The 23814-nt window shown below is 40.9% G+C and overlaps 3 protein-coding genes and 1 long non-coding RNA gene across 6 annotated transcripts; 2 read left to right on the forward strand and 2 right to left on the reverse strand.

The window, feature by feature from the left end:
* Positions 1-40: 40 nt before the first annotated feature.
* Positions 41-6596, forward strand: LOC117832236 (glycerophosphodiester phosphodiesterase 1-like). Of its 2 annotated transcripts, none has more exons than XM_034711281.1 (6): positions 41-635; positions 2240-2415; positions 3189-3294; positions 3545-3658; positions 3931-4142; positions 5226-6596. In XM_034711281.1, the coding sequence occupies exons 1-6, from the start codon at positions 375-377 to the stop codon at positions 5371-5373; spliced, it is 1017 nt and encodes a 338-aa protein (XP_034567172.1). In that variant the 5' UTR covers positions 41-374; the 3' UTR covers positions 5374-6596. The 2 variants fall into 2 exon arrangements, with proteins under 2 accessions (XP_034567172.1, XP_034567173.1); XM_034711282.1 differs by having other exon boundaries at positions 3566-3658.
* On the reverse strand, positions 152-9138 carry LOC117832239. 2 transcript variants are annotated; one of them, XR_004635171.1, is made up of 2 exons: positions 9013-9138; positions 152-697 (listed from the first exon to the last, which is right to left on the reverse strand). It is a non-coding gene; the product is annotated as an uncharacterized LOC117832239 (long non-coding RNA). The 2 variants fall into 2 exon arrangements; XR_004635172.1 differs by lacking the exon at positions 9013-9138 and adding an exon at positions 1661-1901.
* Positions 8154-13666, forward strand: LOC117832237 (MAPK regulated corepressor interacting protein 2-like). Its single transcript, XM_034711283.1, has 5 exons — positions 8154-8728; positions 8824-8893; positions 9397-9536; positions 10767-10859; positions 13259-13666. Exons 1-5 carry the CDS (start codon positions 8674-8676, stop codon positions 13327-13329), a joined length of 429 nt encoding a protein of 142 aa, XP_034567174.1. The 5' UTR covers positions 8154-8673; the 3' UTR covers positions 13330-13666.
* A 13-nt stretch (positions 13667-13679) lies between these two features.
* trap1 (TNF receptor-associated protein 1) lies at positions 13680-22717 on the reverse strand. Its single transcript, XM_034711279.1, has 18 exons — positions 22004-22717; positions 20896-21066; positions 20709-20791; positions 20471-20611; positions 20037-20108; positions 19709-19869; positions 19464-19573; positions 19302-19375; positions 18159-18314; positions 17696-17816; positions 17477-17546; positions 17198-17345; positions 16850-17035; positions 16610-16748; positions 16423-16508; positions 16187-16332; positions 16016-16088; positions 13680-14663 (listed from the first exon to the last, which is right to left on the reverse strand). Exons 1-18 carry the CDS (start codon positions 22260-22262, stop codon positions 14562-14564), a joined length of 2298 nt encoding a protein of 765 aa, XP_034567170.1. The 5' UTR covers positions 22263-22717; the 3' UTR covers positions 13680-14561.
* Positions 22718-23814: the final 1097 nt, after the last annotated feature.

The raw sequence follows: 23814 nt of genomic DNA on the forward strand, positions 1-23814 counted from the left end.
CCATCTTTTAGTGCTGTATATGACTTATATTCATGTGTAGATCCTGAAAAATGTAAAAGCCACAATATAATCTTTCCACCTTTCCCCTTTTGTATGTATAAGATATGAATGTGTAGGCTTGTGTACATTTATTTTTGAATGTGCAAGCCAGACTTTTCTAAGTATTTTTTATTTATTTTAAAAACATTGACATACTTAGAAAATAGCCACCTCTCTCTCCTCCCTCATCCTCTGCACTGTTACGAAATCAGACATCTGTGAGTCTGTCCCTCCACCATGTACTGCTGACAGCGGAGCTTCATCCATGCCATCTTTCTACATTACGGTTCTCTCATCCTCCGGTGCGGTGGTGCCACAAACATCCTCCCATCATCATGCTGCAGCTGGGAGATGAAGGGTTGTATTTCTCGGCAGTGTTTCTGCTGGTGATGCTGGCGACGAGGAGTGCAGCGGGGGCCTCTCTCCTCACTGCATTCCTCTATGTCTTCATGGTGATGTTCCGGTTTCCTCCGGTACCGACGGACCAGGCCAGCCGCGTCCTCCGGCCTGGGGCTCCGTCAGGCGGCGTGCCGCTGGTAGCGCGCCGCGGGGGTTGCCACGACGCTCCGGAGAACACGCTGGCAGCCATCAGAGAGGTGATAAATGGGCATCTGTTTAGATGACAGTCTTGAGCTGTGTGCTTTAGACCCCTGAAATACTGAGAAACAGAAATGGTTACTCCCATGCTGTTTCATATTTAGGTTCCATCGGAATCTGGTGTCAAACAGTCAGTACCCAAACATGAAGGCACAATTGTATTGTGTTATTTTGCATGGTTAGCAAAGCACCACCTTGTAAATGATCTGTAAGCTAGCTGGTGACATTGTCTTGTATAATTATGTTGCAGCTGTGATACAGTGTTCCCTCAAATTAACTATATGTAATTTAATGTTATCTTCACAGTGGACTCTATTTTCACATTCAAAGATTTTCCTATCCTATATTTCTTCACCTTCCTGTTTTTTTCTGCATCTGCTACAGAGGATGCTGAGTCAGCTGTGCGTGTCCTCCTCTAATGCAGTAACTCCAAATGCAGATTCTAATGCACTCCTCTTATGTGCCGGTTCCTTCACTTCTATATGACTTTATTTCAGTCTACGATTCACACTCTCGTTCAGTATTAAACCTTCCATTATAGGCAAGTATTGCATGAGGAGGAAAAGATGACACTAACTGTGCCTTTGCAGTTGTAACTGAAATATTTGCTGATGAAGCATTTCTGCTTTTTGGGGGATTTTGCATATCAAACAAAAGAAAGTTACATTTTGTTTCGATGATAACTATTTTTGTTACTGATGTACCGGGGTCTATTTTTAATATATTTTTCCAAATCAGTGACTTCTATTGTACAAACCAGCTGGGACCATCAACTGAAAATGGTGGCAAATTTGTAGACTGGAGTGAAATGCTTAATCAATCCATCAATCTATCTATATATCTATCTATCTATCTATCTATCTATCTATCTATCTATCTGCCTATCTGTCTATCTGTCTATCTGTATTTGTATAGCAACAATTCATGTAAGATGTTATCTCAAAACGCTCCACAGAAAGAGACCCAACATAAGCAAAACATGATTACATCTATAGTAATGTGGTTTTAAGCCAGTGATACTTACTACATCCATCTTTTGTTCACACTTGGGGATATTTAGCCATGCTATAACTTGGCATAAAATACAAGAAGAACCTGCTTTCAATTAAAGCCAGTATATTTGCTTGAGTACCATGCCAAGACTTGTCCTCTATCATTGACAGTCATGACTAGAAATGAATGCAACATTCTCCTGATTATTTCCAATAAAAGTTGAGTGCTAAAAGAAGGGGGCTAAAGCAATCTGCAGTTGTCTCTGTTGAAAGCTTGTGCAGAAATGCTTGAATTATTTTTACTTCCCTGAAACAGCATTGAATTGACTTGTCTGTTTTAACGTATATTGTCTCAAAGATCTTCAGCTTTTTGTAACACATAATCAGGTTCAGGTTAGTTTTCACATCTTCTGTATCACATATGTCTGTAGCTCTGGTGAACTATACACTGCTCAAAGAAATAAACAATTAGATTGTCACTCTTTAACGTTAGCTCACTGTTTTATCCTCTTCCTTTTTTTTTTTTTTAGCTCTTTTCCCCTCGTGTATGAAATGTCATTGTACCATGACACTGTTTTTTGGTCTTCTCTTTGTGTGATCTTCTGTTTCAGGCCAGTAGGAACGGGGCATCTGGAGTGGAGCTGGATCTGAGTTTCACCGCAGATGGAGTGCCCATTCTGATGCACGATGAGACTGTGGACCGCACCACCAACGGATCTGGACCAGTCAGCAAACTGCATTTAGTTCAGCTGAAGAGACTTGATGCTGCTGCTCGACACAGGCTTAAGTATGCTTCCAATCTTATTTTTCTGTATCAGTAAGTCTGTACTTCTTTGAGTACTTAAAGCTCTTGTGAGGGGCTTGGAGTTTGTATTAATTTTGGCGCCCCCTGTAGACAAGGCAGGACATCCAATCTCTTTGATGATCTAGGCCTGTATTCTTTTTTAAGAAAATTCTGATACTGCTTTCCTTTAACAGTCAAACGTTTCAGTCACTGTGAATCTTTTACAGTGAGTGAATAACATAATGTAATGTATCTCTGTTGCATGCTGTGTCACTTCATCTGACCCTTTCCCAGTGGCAGCTGTTTAAAGAATAAAAATAAAGAATTAATCAATCTTGTGACATGAAGGTCCCATCTGTTTTTTGGCTCTTATAAAGGAAACAGTATTCATTTCAGGGTGTTTGCTAATAACTTCTTACAGAAGCTTTAAATGAATATGCTGCTTTAAACTTCTACATCACATCTAGTAAGGTAAAACTTTGAATGCATGACTCTTACTAGTAATGGAATTTACTAGTTACTGATTACGTGGAAGTGAAATACTTGTTATAGAGCCAGTTTTGGTTGTTCTTTGCTTTTTTAATCAGAAATCAGAAGTATCAGCTTTTACTTGCTCTTATCAGGTACTATAAGAGTAATAAAGAATCAAGAGAAACAACTTGAGAGAAGACTGAGAACCTTCACAGACAACTTGAGAGAATGAAATCATGAACACCTAAGGAACATTTTGCCTCCATTCTGACCTGAAATCCTGCTGTGGTTTCTTTTTTCTCCAGGGACAAGTTCAGCGTAGAGAGGGTCCCAACTCTGCAGGAGGCAGTGCAGGAGTGCATCAAACACCAGCTGACCATCTTCTTTGATGTCAAAGGTCAACCTGATAAGGTACTGGATATACTGACTTAACATAGCAGGCAGTGAGGCTCTTATGTATGCACTCATGCATGTTTGGAACAATGATGCTAGATGAGTTTGAATTCAGTTATCAAATAGTCTGAAGTTCAAGGTGTATATCTGCTCAACCCAATAAAAGCTACACTTTGACTTTTCTATGAGGGAATAATATCTCTGAAAAAGCCTGTTCATTATCAGTTAGTGAAAAAATGTTCATTGAGTCATCTCTCTCCTTTTGAAGGAATGTTTTTCCCTTTTTCAGGCAGCATTAGTTCTTCATGAGATGTATAAGAAGTTCCCGATCCTTTACAACTCCAGCATTGTTTCTTCCTTTGAACCCAAAGTTATCTACAAGGTAACGAAACAAAACTTTGCCCAGTTGTACTGATAAAAGGTTTTCTATTCACTCATTTTCCATCTTGGCATAGCTTCTCCATTCTTCATCCACATAAATAATGAAATATGAGTTAGCTTTCAGGTTTGTTGGTTTTGATACTTAAAACTGAGCTCCTACACATGTTGTTATTGAGTTAGACAAACATTTAACCATCTCTTCTTGACCAACAAGACAAGTCCTCTGTCTAATTCTGACTGTTCTATTCTGATGACCTCTGACCTCTGCCTCAGATGCGTCAGACCGACTCCAACGTGGTCACAGCTCTCACCCACCGGCCCTGGAGACTGAGCCACTTTGACGACGGCACTCCTCGGAGCCTGTCTACTTGGGGTCAGTTATGGACGGGGATTCTGGACATCTTGTTGGACTGGGCCCATCATCACATACTGTGGAAACTGTGTGGAGTCTCTGCCATCCTCGTACAAAAAGACTTCATCTCACTGTATGTGATATTACATTTACTTCGGTGTGAAAATGCACTGCTGAAAAGTTGGCTTTAAGGGTGCCACATTGGATGTAAAGAGGCAGCAATGACATATAATATTGTTTCACTCAGAGCCCCCTTGGGTGATCCTTTCTTAGAAGAACGATGTCTGTCATCTGTCTGATCATGCAGTGAAATTGTAAACTGTATTCCATTTTACCGTGACACTGTATAATATTACATCCATGAAAGATAAGATACTTAATACCTTTATCATTACGCCATTTAAAGTCCCTAAACTTAAACACAAAGGCTGTGGCAGCTGCTTTCTGTATTCAATCAAAGATTGTTTGTAGCTGATAAGAGACCTCACTCTCAAGCTCATAACAGAACACGGACAAGGCTGAGTGACATCAACCATTGGTTTTTGCAGCGGTGGGATGAAGCTCAAAGATAGCAGTCACCATATTTGAAACGCTATCTTGACCTAACTTCCTATCAATCTTAGGCAAAGAGGGCAAGCTGAGGCAGGCCTTAACGCCTCCTGGCTAACAGCTTCAAGGACCCCACCTGTCAGTCACCTCCCAATTATGCAAATGTATGCATAGCCCTGAGCCTTGAAATATCAAAATGGATAGGTAACAAAAAAATCATCCTTGTACAGTTTCCAGGACTAAATGTACAAGCTTTTAAGACCACTACCTTACTTATTTTTTTTAAATCAGGCTGTAAATATGTTAAATTCTGATGTACAGTTGGAGAGTTAATGCTCATGGTTCCTACTGTGGTTTCCTTGACTTTGGAGACAGCTAGTGGACACTCCAGGAACTGCAGTTTTTACACTTTTGCACTGGCTTCAGAGGTTGCCTCTCAATATTTACAAAGTTAAGAAATCTAGTAGCTCTTAAACTTGGAGGCTGTGAAAGGATCCTGTTATGAAAACTGAATTTAGAACTGTGATTTATTTCCATGAAATGCCTTTTCCCCTGTATAGTTACAAGTAAACACTGCATCATTTTGGTGGTTCTTTGTTGGAAAAGAAAAATAGTATTATAATGAATAGTGTTCCATATTTACTCAGCTTTTTTTTCTTTCCCTCAGGGACTATGTTCAGTTCTGGGCAGAGCGAGGTGTTGAGGTCGTGGGCTGGACCATTAACACCGCTGTGGAGAAAGACTACTACCAAAACCTGCTGAAGATCGGCTACATCACTGACAGCCTGCTGGAGGACTGTGAATCTCATTACTGAATGACCAAACACACACTAATACACAGCAGGCACCAGGGTGTACATAAAGCCTTGGGGAACTTATTTCACCCTGTAAAGGCCCCCTCTAGGGGGGCTAAACCTAGAGGACAGAAACTTTGAGAGTGGGACTGACCGGTTTGATCATTTTGTAATTGGTCCACGATCAAATAATTCAGAGGACTCGTCAACGCTTTAATTTCCCCATTCTTTACAGTTCTTAGTTCCTGGAGGGAGTACATACATCAATAGGATGGAGGAACCTTGCACTCTCCTGAAAAGTTGCTCCTGGAATTGAACGTCCTGAAGTGTGGTGGAAACGTGGCTTTAACTTCTTGTCTTTAGGATTACCCCAATGCTAACCTTAACCACTGACCCAGAAGTAATATTTTTTCCTAATTGGGAGCTCAGTGTTTGACCCTAAATGGAAAAGCCAGCCCCTATTAACTGGTCTTTAATCTGAAATGTGTGCCCAAATTGTAGACTAAATAGCAAAATGTCACAAACGTATGAAAAGGGTTAAGTCATACAGAAGGGTCAATTGTCAAATGTTTCAAACTTGTAAAATCTAACATTCCATACGGTAGTTTCTTGATGAAAGTATTACAAGTTTAAAATGCTAGGATAACAATAGCATGACTGAGCTACTGTGGAGGTGTCGTGTTACATCATTACCTGCAGCTGGCATACAGGTAGTACAGGAAGGTTCACTTTAAATAACAGACACATTAAACCATGATGATCCGTCTCTATACGTTCATGTCCTTATCTTACTACCAGCAGCAATACCTCCAGCTGTCCTGGAACAGGGATTAGGATTACACTACCTTAAAGATATTTTCTACCTTCTTGAGCTTTAATGCACCTTTAAAGAGACATTAGTGTATATACTTGTAAAATTAGACTCCCTGGTATCATAAAAATGCCAGTTAATTATGATATTTATATAATTATAGACTAATAATTGTGTAAATATTCTGCAGCTTGACATGATGATTGTTTGGTTGTTTAAGTACTTTTTTTTTGTGAAATTGCACAAACACACAACAAAAATGTCTGCAAGGAATTCAAATTATCAAGGTCTTTTTTCAGTAGGAGAATTTGATTATCTGATTGTACTCTAAAGGATTTAATTCTGAAGGGAAAGTGAATCTGAATGTTTTCTGTGTGTGCAGCTCAAAGCAGAGATAATCTCAAATAACCTCATAATAAAAAAACTAATCTTTGTTGTTATGTTAGCATGTGAGACATGTTTAGAAGCCTATACATTTGTTTACATGACAATATAAAACTAACTTTTTGCTGTTGTATTTATGTTGTATATTCCCACATACAGTTCTAGATTTGCTTTAATTATTTTTTATTCCAAATACTGGTATACTGTCACTTCCAAAGATTATAGAGCGTATTAAGAAGAGAACTATGTTTGAAATGATTCTGTTTTAACCAGGAAAAACTTTGTTGCAGTCTAACATTTCTTTTACAATAGTGATCTGGCAGAAACAGGCAGCACGACATGTCAGTGATATAAATATAACATAACAATCACAAACAAAGGTCATATCCTGGATCACTGCAAAAGGTAATAGTCAAAGCATATTCCTCCATCATCTTCAATCTGCTTTTAGAAAACAATGCAAAGAGCTGCAGGTGCAAGGTAACAAAAAAACCTGTTCCCTTTGCATTTCAAGATGTACTCTGGTGACAGATATCAAAAATAAGTGTTGTGAATGGGAAGGCTGTTTCCATTGAAAGACTCTTTTTTCTGATTAGTCTGCCACTGTAGGATTTAAGCTCCAAAATCCCAGAAACAACCCAGCTGATATGGAGTTTTTGAAGATTAGGGGTCAATTATTTTCATCAACTGTCCATCAGTGTTAGAATAAAACTCAACATGCATTTTTGCTGTGGGAAGAATGTGTTATATTCAAATATAAGAGAGCCATCATCATCAAAACAGAGCAAAAAAACTTGGCCACACTTTACATTAAGGGCACAAATGTCATAGTTAATGGATGTTGATGCTTAACTAATGAACAACTCCTGAAGTTTTTCAGATTAATCAAACGGGCTGAGAAAATGCATGGTCCAAAATAAACTCATGTCCAACTTATGCTGTCCATACCTACTAATGAATGAAGTTACTAAGAATAAAGGTTCTATATTTAATGATCTATTAAAGGGCAACTCCTTCCTTGAGTATCAGTTGAGTATAAAGTTTGTGCCCTCATTGTGAAGTGTCACCATCCATCTTTAGGCCATGTTTGCAAAGTGATTGATGTAATTATCGCCTTTTAAGTGATACTCTTAAATAAATAACTTTTTAAATTAAAAACTTTTTTTGTAATAACTGTTAATAACCAGCTGCATGTATCAGTTCACTTCTTTTTTTAACTTACTTTGTGTACATATTGCAAAGCTCGGTTGCTTTGTAAACATGTGTATATGATTGCATTGTGCACATGAGCTCACGTGTGTGTGCTGTAAACAAAGACGTTCAGAGCTGATAGGGGCTTCATGCCTGAGCAGACAAATAACTATGTAAACTGGCACAACTAAAGTTCATCTCATCTGTCAGAGTTGTATTTGTTTCATTGATGCTGATATGGTAGAAGTGTAGAGGGAAGTCATATCTATTGTCAAACACTGACTGGGCATTTCCAGAACAATTTTTCACAATATCTAGAAGTTGGGAGGTAATGTGGGTAATGACCCAATTCCTCACATCACAGGGGAGCCCCAAGAGTTGCTTCTATCCTGGGACACTGTCTCTTTAAAGCGCCAGGGGAGGCGTGTAAGGGACGTCGAGCAGTGCTGCTCTCCGACGGTGTGCGTACAATGTCTTATGAATGACAACCGCCGTTTCAGGTTATGTGACATTGTGGTAGCACAGGACACCTTAGCACCAAAGTGACTTAACTGACCGGACGCAGAAGGCAGGTGACAGAGGGAATGTTTGCTGGATGAGATGCGCCCCAGCTGCTGGTTTTACGCGGAGTGGAGTGAGACGTACGGCTGTGTATTCTGAGACGTTACCAAACAGACTGCGTGTGAACCTGTGTTGGCTTCAAACTTGCACCCTGTGACTGTGAGTGAGATCCTGCCTGATCAGCTGACGGGAGGACCAAGATTTCACCCATAAGGAGAGACTTCTTTTGTACACATCGACAGACCCTGTGGGAATGCGTTAAATTTAAAGTGCCTTATCTGTACAAGTAGGCCTGCTCCGCCTGTTTGCACAGCAACTGGACTTACTTCTTTCCTAAAGTGCCAAAAGTTAACAGGTGACTTTTTTTCCTGCACATGATGTACACTATTACAAGAGGACCCAGCAAACTGGTCACCCAGAGAAGGACAGGTGAGACACCAATCTGCAACTTACAGACGCACTTGCAGAAACCTGCCAGAAATCCATGTTGAGTCTGAATTGATTATTTATTTCTCCTATTTTAGGGCCCACTCAGCAGCTTGACAACAAAATAAACGACTTCAAGCACAAACAAACGTCCTGGAACATGCCTGAGTAAGTGTGCAACTTTAAGAAAGAAGCCTCCTCTTATTTTAAAAGCCTTATAAAGCTCTCAGTAGTGTGTCCCTTTGAAATCCTGACCTTTTGGCTTAGTTTGCAGAGTTAAGACATACCTTCCAATTGTGTTGGCTTAAGTGTGTGGTAGTAGATGATCCTAGAAGCAGTGTAGACGTCATCAGTGTGAGACAAGCAGCCTTTGAAAGACTGAATGATTTATAACACTCCTTCACACTCTGACTCTCCCAAGGTTCATTCTGCCTGCTGGAGCTTTTTTAATGCCTTTCAAACTAGCCTGGATGTGTGTGTGTGTAAGTGAGTGTGTATGACCTTGTGGGAAGGCGAGGTGGCACGTTTTTTCACCCAGCTGTCGCTGCATTGCTTGAGTTTAGGCCCCCCAAAAAAGCTGAAACTCCAAGTGATTCTGAGAGTGATCAAATAATCTGTTTGCAGGAAACATCAATCTATATGTGACATTGTTCCTCTTCTTGTGTGCGTAGCCTTCCTGCACCCAAGATCGTTTTCAACCGCCTGAATGGTAAGAAGTACCATCACCCTGCTCCACCGCTTCCCACAGACACCCAGCAGGAAGAAAGCTTCACCGCCTCACACGAGGAAAACGTCAAATTTGTCTATGAGGGTGAGAGAATGAATCAAGGGAGTTACACTCTTTCTTGTCTTACTGCATCTACACACTCACCCCAGCTGTTTTGTGAATGACATTGTTTTACTATCAAAATTGAACTGCTAACCCCCCCTCTCCAAGCCTCACCGGCACAGCTGCTCTGACACTGATAGCCATGATAGGCAGCAGAGAAAAAGCTCTCACACCCACATAACATGCTCCTCATGACCCTCGCTGGCACACAAGCTAAAGGAAACTTAAATTTTTTGGGAGGTGGAAGGGTGGAAAAGACTCAGGGGACTGAAAGGATGAAAGGTTTTGTCTGTCCCAGGTGAAACTCTGCACACTGACCTAGTTTCCGTTTTGCTCTCAGTTCTTTCTCTCTGTGTGGTTGCTGAGTGTCAAAGCTCAGCCACCGGCCGCTCATAAACAGCTTCAGTAACCTTGTCGTTTGAGAGGACAAGGACAAAAAGAAGGCCTGATCCTCCCCCCACGACCTCCAGTTCAGGACTGTTTCATTCCTTTTGTACTCCCTGAAACACCCAAACCTGTATTATAAACAAGATTAGTTTCCTTAAAGACATGGCTAGGAGGCAGCTACAGAGATACAATCAATCAGAGCACACATACACACAGTCCATGTGACCAATCCACATGCTGCAGTATGTGAAATACAAACGTATGCCAGGAGTGGCAGCCCTTTGAAGCAGTTGCCCTTGTGGACTTGACTTTGTGGGTGTGACACTTGGGTGCAGGACCTTTTTTAACTTGGACAGATAAGGACATTTGCTGTACGCTACTAATTGCATCCTTATTATACATGTCTTGTGTTCAGTTCTTCTCGTTTTTGAATGCATTCTATTGTAGCTAAAGGATTATTTAGAAGTGTAATAGGACAAGTTATGGACATGCAGGAAATGCTTGAATTAGCTCCCTGCATAACCGAATTAATCTACTTCCTGAGATTATTGGATTAATGGTTTGAAAAGCACAGAAAAAGGGAAATCCCTGTCACTATTTCTTAGAGCCCAAGGGGATTTATCACTACTTTTGTTGGAGCAAGAGTGTGAAGCTGAAAAATATTAAATTTACAATAATCTGAAGATCAAACAATAGAGTTAAGAAGCTCGGACCAACAGAAATTTAGCTGCAGATTAAATATTGTTGATCCACTAGAATTGGATGACAATACAAAAAGAAGTAAGTATTCAAGAAGAGGTTTTGACTGTGTCCCTGTGTTTGTAGCCTGGCAGGAGGTGTTGCAGCCGGAGCAGGAGCCAGAGGAGGCCCAGGGAGCTGTCCTTTATAGAGAAACCACTCCAAGCCCACACACGGACAGTAAGGACAGCCTCCATACACCCCTCTATCTGTCTTTTGCTGCTCATGTCTCTGTAACATTCACTTAACTACCCTAATTTCACACAGACTTTTAAGAGCAGAGAAGTGCTTTCAAGCCTTACACTCACTGTTCACAGGGTCATCATTTATAGAGGTGTACAGGAGAGTGTTTTCTGAAGCAGGGTGAAATCTCAGCGCTTTTGTATTAACAGCCCACAGGTCTAAAACCACTGCAACCTGGACAGTAGTTTGTTCAGGTTTATAACAGCCAGCCAAGCTAGGATTAGTGGACCTGCCTCTGATCCTTCCAGCTGGAAGGAAGCAAGCGGGCCTCTCTCTCTCTCCCGTAGTCCAAATTAGATGTGCCACATCTGCTGACACAGCAAGAAAAATTAGCTAGGTTTATACTGTATTAACATATCAACTCTGCTAACAAATGCCAAAGATTAGGCTTAAAAAGAGAGATTTCTATGTGGAATTGGGGGTTCTGTTTTGAATTGCCGTTATATTTGGAAAATGCAAGTGATATTTGCTGATTTGTAGGGTACTACCAAATATGAAGTTAAAATAACTGTCACTTGTGTCAGGATAAATGCCCTTTCCTTTGCTTGTTTTAAAAAAAAGGATGGCCTTAATTATCCTCATTGTCATTGTCGTTGATAAACTTTATCTTAAGTAAACGTGAGTTGTCTGACTGAAATACAATAGTGATCATTATGATGATGTTAAAAAATGAATACTACTACAATACAGCTGCAGCTACTGTAAGAACTACTACAAAGTCATCATAATTAGTATATTTTTTTCTAATAATTAAACAAAAATTATTATCTTCATAATAAACAACAATTATTTTGCTCAGCTTGTATTCTATGATTTCAAAACCAAAAAAATTGAACTTGAGTGTTGTTTTTTTTCTCATTTTAGTAATCTTATTTTGAAAGTGTATACCGGAAGTTTCATGGCGTTATCCGATACATTATTTATGTTATCTTTACAAAAATGTATTGCAGTTCCTGCGCTTGTCTGCCAGAGGGCGGTACTAATACAGTCTATGTTCGTGATCATAATCAAGTGATTCATTGTCGGTAAGATAACAATCTCTTTTTTGGCGTCTGAATGCAAAACTGTTAGAGCTGAAGTTATTAAAACTCTGTGGAAAAACGCTGTTTTTTGATAGTTTGCACTCTATTTCTTAAGTTTGGTAACTTTATTGCTAGCATGTACAGTCTTAATATCAGAAGATATTTACCTAAAATAGCCCACCCAAGTTGTTAAAAAAAAAAAGTTTTGTTCGTAGTTATCATACAAATAAGTACGGTGTCCCTGAAGGCCAATAGTGATAAATATTTCAAAAGCGCAAAATAAATTTATGAGATCACAAAATACATTTCACAGATCTTAAAATACATGAAATGAAATCATAGATTGTATAAAATATGGATGTAGTATCCATGATGTCACCCATCTGTTTCTGAACGCTGTTTTGAAGCTATTCAGCAGCCATATTGCTTCTGTCGAGCCAGTCTGACGTAAAGAGGCGGGCTTTGAGCCTCCTAGCCAACAGCTACAGTGTTCCCACAGGCAGAGTGCCTGTCATTGGAAGACTAGTAATCTCAATATCTTCGAAATTGCTGTCTTAGAAAAGAATTCACCCCCCTCACAGTGAGAGGATATCGAGAAATGAGCTATTCAGACTACACTCGTCTTTTGTACCAGGCTGTAAAGATGTTTATTTCTGCTGTAAAGATCGGCTTTTTCCCATTCATGTGTATGTGACTTCCGGTACTTCCGGAGCCAGCCTCAAGCGGCTCCTCGATGAACTGCAGCTTTTAACACTTCCGCACTGACTCATATTTTTAGACAGGAGGTTGCCGCTTGAATGAAATGTATTTTGTGATCTCTGATATTTATAGTGATCTCTGAAATTTATTTTGTGACTCTGAAATTATATTGTGTGTACACAAATATTAAGGAGTTAAACAGGGAAAGATTATTGAGCTTTTAGTGAGTTAATGAAATAGTGCAGTTCCCAGCTGTGACCACTGGAGGGCAGTGAAGAATCACCGTAAACTGCACAAAACTGGAGAAAACGGCTCGACAGCTTCCAAGCATTTTTAATTCTCTAGTTCTACATGTTTTTATTTATTAATTTATATTTATTTTATTTTCTGGGATGGTGCAGTTTGACATGTTTAACAGAATATAATAATAGTAATAATTGTGTAAGAGTGTTTCACATTTTAAGAGACTATCTCTTCGTCAACCAGCCTCTAACTCTGTGACAAATGTCTGTATGTTTATCTTTGTGACTTTTTTTTCTGTGTAAATATAAATAAAGGTACTTACTTATTTAGTGTAATCAAATCCTTTAAATGATCTTCTTCCTTTTTATTCAGACTTTGTGCCTATAGATCTGGATGAGTGGTGGGCACAGCGTTTCCTAGCCAACATTGACAAGCTTTCCTGACACTCTTCTGGGATTTGTGGATCTTGACGGACGGTCAGGAGGTGAGACCTGAAGCAGGATGGCTCACAGAGAGGAGAGGAATCCTCGGCAGGAGGTGTGATGGGTCACAATGGTCTGATGTGACTCAAAATGAACAGACAGCGCTGGGACGCTAACAAAGTAAACCAGAGGATCACTTCACTGGAACTCTGCAACCCATCCATCTCAGAGTTGGCAGTCTTTGCTAGACTGCACGCTGGAGGACGACGCTTTGAGGTTCAGGCTGCTCTCATCTTCTACCCTCACAGCAGAGATGTCAATGTTACTTTGAAATGCAGTAAAAATGTATTTTCAAGAAGTTCTGTGCTGCATCTTTGTCTATTATTTTAATGCACACAACAAACAGCTCCATCCATAATTATACAGTATATATTTATCCATTTTACATTAAGCTCTCCTCTGCAATCACACCTGATGAGCATCCATGTTTCCATTTCACACAGTTCAGAAAATATTTCATTACACAAAATATTCCCACATTTCAGGGATCCACTTTTTCAAGACTTCAAAATTGAGCAAAAAAATAAAATGATGTGGAAAAACAACAACAATCTTTCAAGGGCACGTACGAACATAAAGAAAACAGTGTAAAAAGTTCACAGCTCTATTCAGCTGTTTGGATATCATGAAATCTTCAATTATTAGAACATTTTAGTTTTTCCTATACATTTTTTTGAAGGAGATTTTAAAGTGATTGTTTTGCTTCCAAGCTGCTGGGCAGATTAACTTTGTAATGCATCTTCCTTGCTCTTCTGCGTCATCTCCACACGGTTTCAGGCTTCTTTAAATATAGATCGCTCTAGACGTAGATATTATCAGGCCTACTTTTGTAATATCTGGTCATAATAGCAAGATCATTCCAGAAAAATCTCACTGTAACATGGGAAGTGTCAAACTGAGGTGTTCTCATGACCACCCTGTTTGGCACCTAACTTCTTAATATTATAACAGTTTGAAACGCAGCTGAACACAGAGAATAAAGACATGTAAGCTGTCAGCAGTCCATCTTAGCTCCTTAGCTTTTTAAGCCTTTTTGTGCTCTCCAAACAGGATGAAGGGAAAGAGGTGTGATTTCATGGCTTCAGATGAACAGAGGTCTGTCATTCTTTTCAGAAATAGCCGTTTTCTTTGCAGGACCTTCAGTCTACAGGTCACTGTCACCCAAACACACAGTCTGTTCATGTTGAGAGCTCTCAGTGCTTCTCCAGAGCTTTAGTCAGCAGATCATTGAGGCGGGAGATCATTGGTCGGGGATCATCGTTGAGGCCTGCTGTGATCATGGCGTTGTCATAGATCTGCAAAATATTGATAACAAAGAATGACTGATACTGAGAGCCAATCAGAAAACCTATAAAGGTTGCCATGAGAGAGACGAGATCAATGCTCAGATGGATATTTTCAATGATGCAAATCAAGACGAAGGATTCCTGAGGTTACTTTTTCTCCCTGAAAATAATAATGTGGGTCAGATCTGAAATAAATATAAAAAAACACACAACCTGAGACTGACCGTTACTAAAGACTTTGTTGAACTTCAATAACTTTTCATTATATTTTCACTTGTGCAAAAATTCCTGCCGATGTTTCAAATTAAAAGCAGTTAAAGATGCTTTAAATGTTTAATAGAAGTCCCTGCCTATGACACTCATCACCTTCTGCATAAAACAAGTCATAGATGAAGCAGCTTAAATAATCGGCAAATAATATCTCTGACCTCAGCCCTGGCTTTGACTGGAGCAATGTTTGGAAGATGGTTAAACAGTCTTCCAGGAATCCCAACCGTCAATTAATACACTTTCACTTCATACACAGGACTTATATGACCCCTTGTAGACTATTCAGCATGAAACTGAAGCCCGACCCAAATTGCACATTGTCTCCATGAGGTGTAACTGGTACTTTTTACCATACGACATGGAAATGCCCTGGTGTGGCCCCTTTTTGGAAAATGGTTATGGTAAATGTGTTTATCCCGTTGTCTCCTTCGGTCTTGATTTGAAATGACTTACATCAGCTGAAGCTCCATAGAACTCTGAAGCATGTGTTTTTAGCAAGCTTGATGGCTACTAAGAAGATGGTTGCCAGATGGAAACATCCCTTACTACTCACTCGTAAACAATGGTTACTAACGTTTATTGATATTGTGTATTTGGAACTTTCTACAGCTCGCATCCATGGAGCCAAAGAGGACATAACTCATCTATGGTGTGCTACAGTGGACAATCTTAAGGACTTGCTGAACTGATCAATCCCCCTCACACAGTTTCTCTTACATACCCACATACACACACCTACGTCGACATAACTTCACCACATTACCACAACATATGAATTTTCTCCCTTCTTCTTCTGGACCTTTTGTTTTGTTTGGTTGTGTTTCCCTTTTCTTTTCTTTTTTTTAATGTATTTTTGTCTGTTTGTTTTGGTATTTATTCTGTATGTTCCTTGGTAATCTATGTTTGTATGTAACTGTAGAAATTACAACAAAGATTTGATCACAAAAAAAAGAATGGGCAAATAAAAAGTATGTCTCTTTTGTAGAAGAGAAATTTTGACAGATTTTTTTGGCATTATCCTTATTTGACCACATCACCAAAACAGATCACAACACAATGAGACTATAAATGATCAGCTGAGCATATAGTACCTGTTCCAGCAGCAGCCCAGCCAAGTCTGAGTTTGAGTCTTTGAGCATATGCAGCTTCTTGACCAGATCATGTCTACAAGGTGGTAAATAAAAATAGTAAACAATAGTAAAGGTGTGCATAAAAACATTTTTAAAGCATTCAATTTATACATAGAGCCGTGTCTCTCTCACCCTGCGTTGATCTCCAGAGTGGGCTGCAGTATCTGCGCTCTCTCTTCGGGGGTGCGAGCCAGCTGCTGGGTGCGGAGGAAGTGACGCGCAGCACCCATCTCCAGAACTGTGATCATGGCAGGGTGGGTGTCCAGTCGAGGAGTCAGCTGAGGATCAGAGGGAGTGTGTTTAATGTGATGTGTCCAAAGCAAGTGGCGTTCAAGATGTCTTTAAGGTGAACCATGAGCCAGTTTTACCTTAATGTTGGTAACCCGGGGACCCAGAGCGTTCTTCATCCAGGACATGAGATCATCAGCCTGCTCCTGCGTCAGACGCTCGGATGCTGCAGAGGAGAAGAGGCAACACACATAATAAAGTCATTGCTGCAGCCAGGAAGGTGCTACAGTGCTAAGCTATGACTGCAGATATGAGGGAGGAGCAGACCCGGCTTGCTGTCCTCAAATTTCTCCTCCTTGTAGTGATCGACCACGATGTCCGTCTCCACTGAGATCATCTTCTTCTTGTCAAACTCTCGCAGGTGCAGCAGAGTGAGCTCATCGAACTGCTCGTAGCAGAACAGCACCTGCACAGAATGAAAGAGACGTAGACACCATTCTGTTGAGATGACTTAAAACCAGGCTTTGATGTCACACAGACTACAGTAAAGTCAGCCTGCCCTCTCACCTCCATGTCTTTCTGCTTCATGGCCTCATAGTACGGGGAGTGCTCTGCCAGATGCCGGTTCGGGGCACACAGGTAATAGATGTTGCGTGTTCCCGCCTTCATGCGGGAGGAGTACTCCATCAGGTTGGTCTGCTGTCCCGCTGGCAGAGCAGAGGACTCATACCTCAACAGCTTTGCGATGTCCTCCTGCACAGATACAGCATGGAGAACGCAAACATGTGATTTTACAATCTTGATTATGAACTTCTGCTGCTTTTAAACAGTCACTGCATTTCTAAAGACACAAGTATTAAAGACCTTTCTGTGAAAACTGTTCAGCCTCTTTAACTTTGCTCTAAATCAAGTCACCTTGACGTCTTGTTCCTGGGTGGTGACGATGCCCTCCCTCATGAAGAGGCCGTAGTCCTCAAAGAACTTGCTGTACTTCTCCGGCTCCTTCTTGCTCTGGTCCAGCAGGAAGCGGATCACCCTCTGTTGCAGAACATCACGCAGCTTCCTGACGACAGAAGTGGAGGTAAGGAAATATATTCACATGATCAATATTAGAGAACAGAGACATGGGTTTAACTTTGAGAGAAAGACAACACTGTGGAAACAAATCCAGTGAGTGCAGAGCTTGTGTTGTACCTGATGAGGGCGCTCTCCTGCAGCAGCTCTCGGCTCAGATTTAGGGGGATGTCCTCGCTGTCCACAACACCTGCAACAAACAAAACGTTTAACCCAGCAGGGAAATTTAACATCCTTCTATCCCCTCTGACTGGTTAAATGTTGCAAGAATAAATATAGAGTGAAGTAAAAATCAGCAGCTCAATCATGTGAGGGTGGAGGCATTGAGAGAGTCCTCACCTCGAAGGAAGCGCAGCCACTTTGGTAGAATGTCAGTGGCTTTGGTCTGGATCAAGACTTTCCGACTGAACAGAGCCACGCTGGATCCCATCTCCCTGCTCACGTCAAACATGCTTGGCTTCTGTTGGAGAAAGGTTATCTTAATAAAGCACAATTTCATTTCACTCCCTGACACTGAAGAAATATGTTGTGCAAGTTGATAAGGAGAGAGAATAATGCAGCCTGTCTAAACAAGGTTGCCACAGTTTTAGAGGTTGTTTGATTCACATGATGAATCCTGTTAAGTTGCTGCCTTGAATCTTAGAGCAGCTGAGTGAATCAATGAAACTTCCTCTTCCTCTGAATGGGCTGCTGGAGTTTGAACTCAGATGAAATAAATCTGAAGTGTCGAGTCTTGGTGAGGCTGTGCATAAGAAACACAAAACATGCAAAACAAAATAAGCCTGGTATAAGAGCTCCTCACCGCCTCAGGGACATAAAAGATGCTCCGGATGTTGACTGGGGCATCTGCACGGTAGTGCAGGGTGTAGCGGGGCCTGTCGTAGGACTGGGCCACGTATCGGTAGAACTCCTCATGCTGCCAGTCACTGATCTCCTTAGGCTCCATCATCCACAAGGCCTGACAGGAGACATCACAAAAAAATCAATTAAAGAAATCCACATGTACGCTCTTATGTACAGTTGAGGCCAAAATTATTGAGTTTTGGAAGTCCATCCTTTGGTCTGATGGAACTGGGTATATAGATGTTGATTATGTTTGGCCAAGAAAGGGAGAGTCCTTCAACCCTAAGAACACTGTTCTCACAATTAAACAGGGTGGCTGGAGCATCGTACTGTGGGGCTGTTATGCAGCCTCAGGCACAGGCAGCCTTGTTCGGATGCATGGCATCATGAAAAAGAAAGTTATGATGCCATTTTGAGGTATAATATGAAGAACTCTGTTCTTAGTCTAGGATTAGGTCGTTGCTGGGTCTTCCAACAAGACATGACCCAAAGCATACGTCAAAATTGGTCCAACAGTTCTTAAAGGACACCTAAACCAAGGTACTGGAGTGGCCCACACACAGCCCAGATCTCAATTCTCTTGAGAATCAGTGGCGGGTTCTCAAAGTGAAAGTCCATGTTCAGAAACCACGTACTTTGGAGCGGGTGGAACAATTTGCATTAGAAGAATGGGACCAAATCCCTCAGGAGATATGTGCCAACCTTGTAAAGAACTCCTCTAAGAGGTTGCTGTCAGTTGTGGCTCAGAAAGGGTGCACTCTTGACTAATTATGGACAGGAGGCTAATAATTTTGGACGTGTCATTTTTACCTTTTCTTGTTTCAACTCATTGCATCAATAAGATATCCTAATCAAACTTAGTGAACATTTTGACTTTGTTACTTTGGAAACAAATACACTATAAACACTTGTTTTTAATCGTCATTTTCATGGAGAAATCAAGGGTTTTATCTGATTTAACAAGGGGGGCTAACAATTTTGGCCTCAACTGTACTTTGCTCTGGACACTTTTATTGGAATCAAAGTAATTGTAAGATATCAAAGTTTGCACTGTGAGCATTTATAAGATTAAGACTGAATTAAACAGAGCAGACAGACTGACCTGCAGAGTGTTGAGCCTCCGTCCATTCAGGAAGATGGGAAAGCTGACAAAGTTGCTGTACTTTGTAACAACCTCTGGAAGAGAAACAGCAACATGACATCATGACATATGAAGTGACACACTCATGTTATGGTTAATCCTCTAAAGCTCTAGCAGTTATACCTTTGACTCGGTCCTCAGAGGCAAACTCCTTGCAGTCGTCTTTCAGGTGCATCACGATCTTTGTTCCTTGTTGAACCCCGCTTGCTTCAGCGATTTCAAAAACCCCAGAGCTAAAGAAGAGGATGAAATATATAATTATTATCCCTGTGTTATCTCTGAATGTTTGTATACCACATTCTTTGTTCTAATCACAAACAAAAATCACACTACAGAAATTTCCCTCCCCATCCATTGCTCCCTCTCACCCGTCTGAGGACCACTTGTATCCGGGTGCATCAGGCTCTGCAGACCGGGAGTAGACGTCAACACGGTCAGCCACCATGAAAGCAGAGTAGAATCCAACCCCGAACTGGCCAATGATGGTGCTGCTGGCCTCAGCCTGGTTCTGCAGGGCATCCAAAAATGCCTACAGAGCGAGGAAAGAGATCATTATAATGATCAACAGAAGATTACATCATTGGTTGGACAATCAAGACAAATCTTTAAACATGAATTGACAGATCGACTGTATCTAATTGTGTTTAAACAAAAGAGTCTGTAGGCTAGTTTAGACTGTGGAGGAAAGTTTACAACCTTGGACCCAGAGCGAGCGATAGTCCCCAGGTTGGCTACAAGTTCCTCCTGGTTCATCCCGACTCCTGTGTCCTGTTTGAGTAAAAACAGCTACATTCACTCCAAAAAAAATATAACAGCTTGTTGTGCATCATTCATTCACAAGGTGGCACTATTCAGCAAACCCAGAGCAAGAACAAGAGACCAGAAGAAGCCCTTTTTTCACTGCAGCAACCTGGTTATTCTGTGTGCCCTTAAGCACCCTGACAAACCAGGATTGAGGATCAATGACATGAGAATTTTTAACCCCCTCTTTTGTATTAGTTGAACGACAACAGACACATTAGTGACAACATACGACTTCACACTTTGTTCCTGCAATGAAAAAGGCTACAATGTAAAAAATAGATTGATAATGAATGCATGCAGCACATCTTATACAGTCATGGTTGTACCTGAATGGTGAAGATGCCCTTGGCACCATCCGTCTGCAGGTGGATCTCCATCTGGGCCGTTTCCCCACCTGCTGCTACAAGTTTGTGGCGGAGTTTTTCAAGAGCGTCACTGCCGTTTGAAATCAGCTCCCTGATGAACACCTGGTGGACGAGGAGACAGCAAAGAAGCCAAAGATGAAATGTGAAGTGGTAAAACTAAAATGTCAGCTCAGGTAACTTTCAGCACAAACCCTCTGACCTCTTTTTCCGAGTACAAAGACCTGGCGACGATGTCCAGCAGTTTTTTCGTTTCAGCCTGAAACTCATGTTTGGAGAAGTCACCTGCAATGGATGAAAGGTTAAACAAAATTCAGATCACCTTTAAAAATAGTTTGTTCTACTAGCAGAAACATCCAGGAGAATTGTGTCTGCAGCTCAAACAGCACCTTGTACAGACTCTGTATCGCTGATGATGGTGTGAAGAGGCTCCTCCTCAGGCTCCTTCTCTGCCTCCTGGGTGCTGTAAGAAGACTGCTGGCTGAAGTCGAGCAAAGATCTCTGGGAGGTCCACACTCTGGGCGAACTGCTCCATTTCTGCTGCTGTCCGACCAGCAAGCCTGAACACAAGAGGAGTTATCTGGTGGGGCTACTTAAGAAGTAAAATAAACTTTCCTTTCGCTTTTAACATGGTTTTCATGAAGTTGCTGCTTGTTTTCATTTAAGATAAGATAAGATACTCCTTTATTCATCCCACAATGGGGAAATTCATGGAGTTACAGCAGCAAACAAGAAGGTGTACAGTACAAGGTATGATCTACAGGCAAGAAGCATCATTACAACTATTCTGATTAACCCATATAATATAGGTGTACGACTTTAACTCAAGACCTCTGTGCTTTAAAGCAGGGGTTCCCAAACTTTTCAGCCCGCGACCCCCAAAATATAGGTGCCTCTCGAACCTCAGTGTCCCTCAAAGTGATTTAATATGTCTTCATTTAGCCGGTCTGCAGAAAAATAGCCTACCTATAAGAGTGGCTGTGTTTCCTGTGCTGTTATGAATTAACCAACTGCTACTGATGCTTTTGATAATTAACTGGTCACTAACCCTAAACTTAGAGGTCATTTGGCAACAGAGAAAGGCAGAAAAACTCATTACAATTTTCTATTTTAACGTTTTATTTAAATTTAGCTACTATTTCTGTCTCTATTTTTAACCATAATGGGTAAAATGTACTATTTCTTGATACATTTTAAAAAAGAAATCAATCTGAAATACATCTCACGACCCCCCAATTGTGTTTCGAATGAATACATCATTCTTTATGCTGGCAATGGTGGTTATAGTGAGATATAAGAATGTGACTGTGACTTTCTGGGTTATGGTTCGGTCTGATATCATGAAATAATAACTGAGTCTATCACAGTTCACTTGTAGCGGTTGGTTTCCAATCTAGATGTCGGGTATACACACCAGTTCAGAGTTTACACATATGTACTCTTGTGGCTGTCAACTAGCCAACCAGGCTAATTTAAGGACCCACAAACACCACTTACCTCCAGCGAGGGGGCGTGCGGCAGTCCGGGTGCTCAGGCCCCGTGCACACACTGCAAACCGTGGGCTGGCCCTCTGAGAGGAACCGAGGACGAACCGGGCCAGCGAGAGGCAGCGTGACATGATGACAGACAAGAGACTGAAAAGACAAGATAGGTCGACCGACCGAAGAACACACGCTGAGCGACGACTGCAGAGTAAGGACCCCGGGCGCCTTGTAGTGACGTCACACGTGCGTCCATTACACTGCCTGATGAGCATCGATTCGCAATCCCAAACTTCTCAGTCTTGAAGTAATACTAGAGGAGACTCGCGGTCCACACTGTACCTTGAGGTGGTAAAACGCTGCCCACAGCTGTACCCAAGCACTGAACACACGTACATGCCTAAACTTGGCAGTAGGGCAACACAAAAGAACGCAACAGCCTAAGCCACATACATTTAGACTTGTTTGAAATAGGCTAGCAGCAGAAAACAATAATCTCCATGTTGGGGACTGGAGCAGTGATAAGACTATTCGATAAGCAGATGCACATGTGAGTCTATGTGCGTCTGTGAGTTTCATACATAGACTGACTATGGTTTCATACTGGCTTGAAGCGTAAGATGCATAATGTATATGGTCTGCAGAAAACTAGCCTCCCTATGTGCAGGTCCGTGTTTTCACCATGACTGTATAAAATGGTTTTCACCGTGCAGCTGTGAATTGACCTACCTTGTCTTTCATGTAGAAATCACCCCATGTGGTCATGTGGCAGTACAGGTTATTTTTTCCGTTTAACTTCTATTTTTATTATAATTTTATTGTAATCAAAACTATGCTATTTCAAGCACTCTATTTTTATTTCATTTTAACGGGATCTCCTGAACCACTCCATCAGTGCATGACCTCACTATGCGAAAACACTGATAGATATTGATAAACATGTACATTTGAATACATTTTTTTATTTAGATTTTGCCATACACGTCAGAAACTGCCAACTGTTCAGAATTCAGAATACTTGAATAAATTAAAAGTGCAGGCCTTCGTGCAAAAATGCTTTATTTTACACTTTACATAGACATAACTGCATTAATAAGTCCATTATAATACACTTCCCTACATTGTTCTCTTGTTGTATGAAAAAATGTGTCTATAATGTGTGTACACTTTTAGGAGTGAAGCATATTAACATTTTAAGTCACATATGACCTAATCATCTGTTTAGAGAGAAGGAGCTGGACTTTGCAATCAACCAGGTTAACAAGAGCAGGTGTTAAGCTTGTGTAGTCTTGTCTCTATCTCTGTCTGTAGTATATTTTTGTGATTTAAATCATGAGCATGGTCATCATTATTTTCTTGTACCTCCTCTCACGATCAATGGTACTCCTCAACTCTTATGGAAATTTCTCCAGCTTCTCTTCAGCCTCAGTTGACTTGTTTTTTTACATTGGCTGGGTCAAGCACATATGATGATCCTGAAAAATATCAATTTAATGGGCTCAATTTTCTGTCCACATTTCATAAATGTCACTGTAACATCAGTCGATAAAATACAATTGGTTCACTCACTGATGTCGACTCCACATCCACTGGTGGCTTCAAGAAAACATCTAGGTGTTCTGCAGCAGCTTTTTGCATTGGCCTGCTTGACCTAGGTGTATTAAATATGATTGGTTCACTCACTGAAGATGACTCTTCCAGGTCCTCTGTGACTTAAAGTCAACATCTGGACATTCTGCAGCAGCTTTTTGTCTTTGCCTGCTTGGCTTGGGTGTACAGGGTGCCTGGAGATAAAGTAAATTAAAAATACTAGGAACAAGTACTCTC

This window comes from Notolabrus celidotus, chromosome 20 (genome assembly GCF_009762535.1).
Source record: "Notolabrus celidotus isolate fNotCel1 chromosome 20, fNotCel1.pri, whole genome shotgun sequence".
Taxonomy (NCBI): domain Eukaryota; kingdom Metazoa; phylum Chordata; class Actinopteri; order Labriformes; family Labridae; genus Notolabrus; species Notolabrus celidotus.

Excerpts from the sequence above, each read along its gene's own strand:
- trap1 (XM_034711279.1), bottom strand. The coding sequence starts at position 22,262 with ATGCTCATCAGGCAGTGTAATGGACGCACGTGTGACGTCACTACAAGG. Across the intron at positions 18,315-19,301 it reads GGAGGCTCAACACTCTGCAG|GCCTTGTGGATGATGGAGCC; the intron begins GTCAGTCTGTCT and ends GTCTCCTGTCAG. Across the intron at positions 17,817-18,158 it reads TCTTTTATGTCCCTGAGGCG|AAGCCAAGCATGTTTGACGT; the intron begins GTGAGGAGCTCT and ends TTTCTCCAACAG.
- LOC117832237 (XM_034711283.1), top strand. The coding sequence starts at position 8,674 with ATGATGTACACTATTACAAGAGGACCCAGCAAACTGGTCACCCAGAGA. Across the intron at positions 8,729-8,823 it reads GGTCACCCAGAGAAGGACAG|GGCCCACTCAGCAGCTTGAC; the intron begins GTGAGACACCAA and ends CTCCTATTTTAG. Across the intron at positions 10,860-13,258 it reads TCCAAGCCCACACACGGACA|ACTTTGTGCCTATAGATCTG; the intron begins GTAAGGACAGCC and ends CTTTTTATTCAG.
- LOC117832236 (XM_034711281.1), top strand. The coding sequence starts at position 375 with ATGCTGCAGCTGGGAGATGAAGGGTTGTATTTCTCGGCAGTGTTTCTG. Across the intron at positions 2,416-3,188 it reads GCTGCTCGACACAGGCTTAA|GGACAAGTTCAGCGTAGAGA; the intron begins GTATGCTTCCAA and ends TTTTTTCTCCAG. Across the intron at positions 3,659-3,930 it reads AACCCAAAGTTATCTACAAG|ATGCGTCAGACCGACTCCAA; the intron begins GTAACGAAACAA and ends CCTCTGCCTCAG.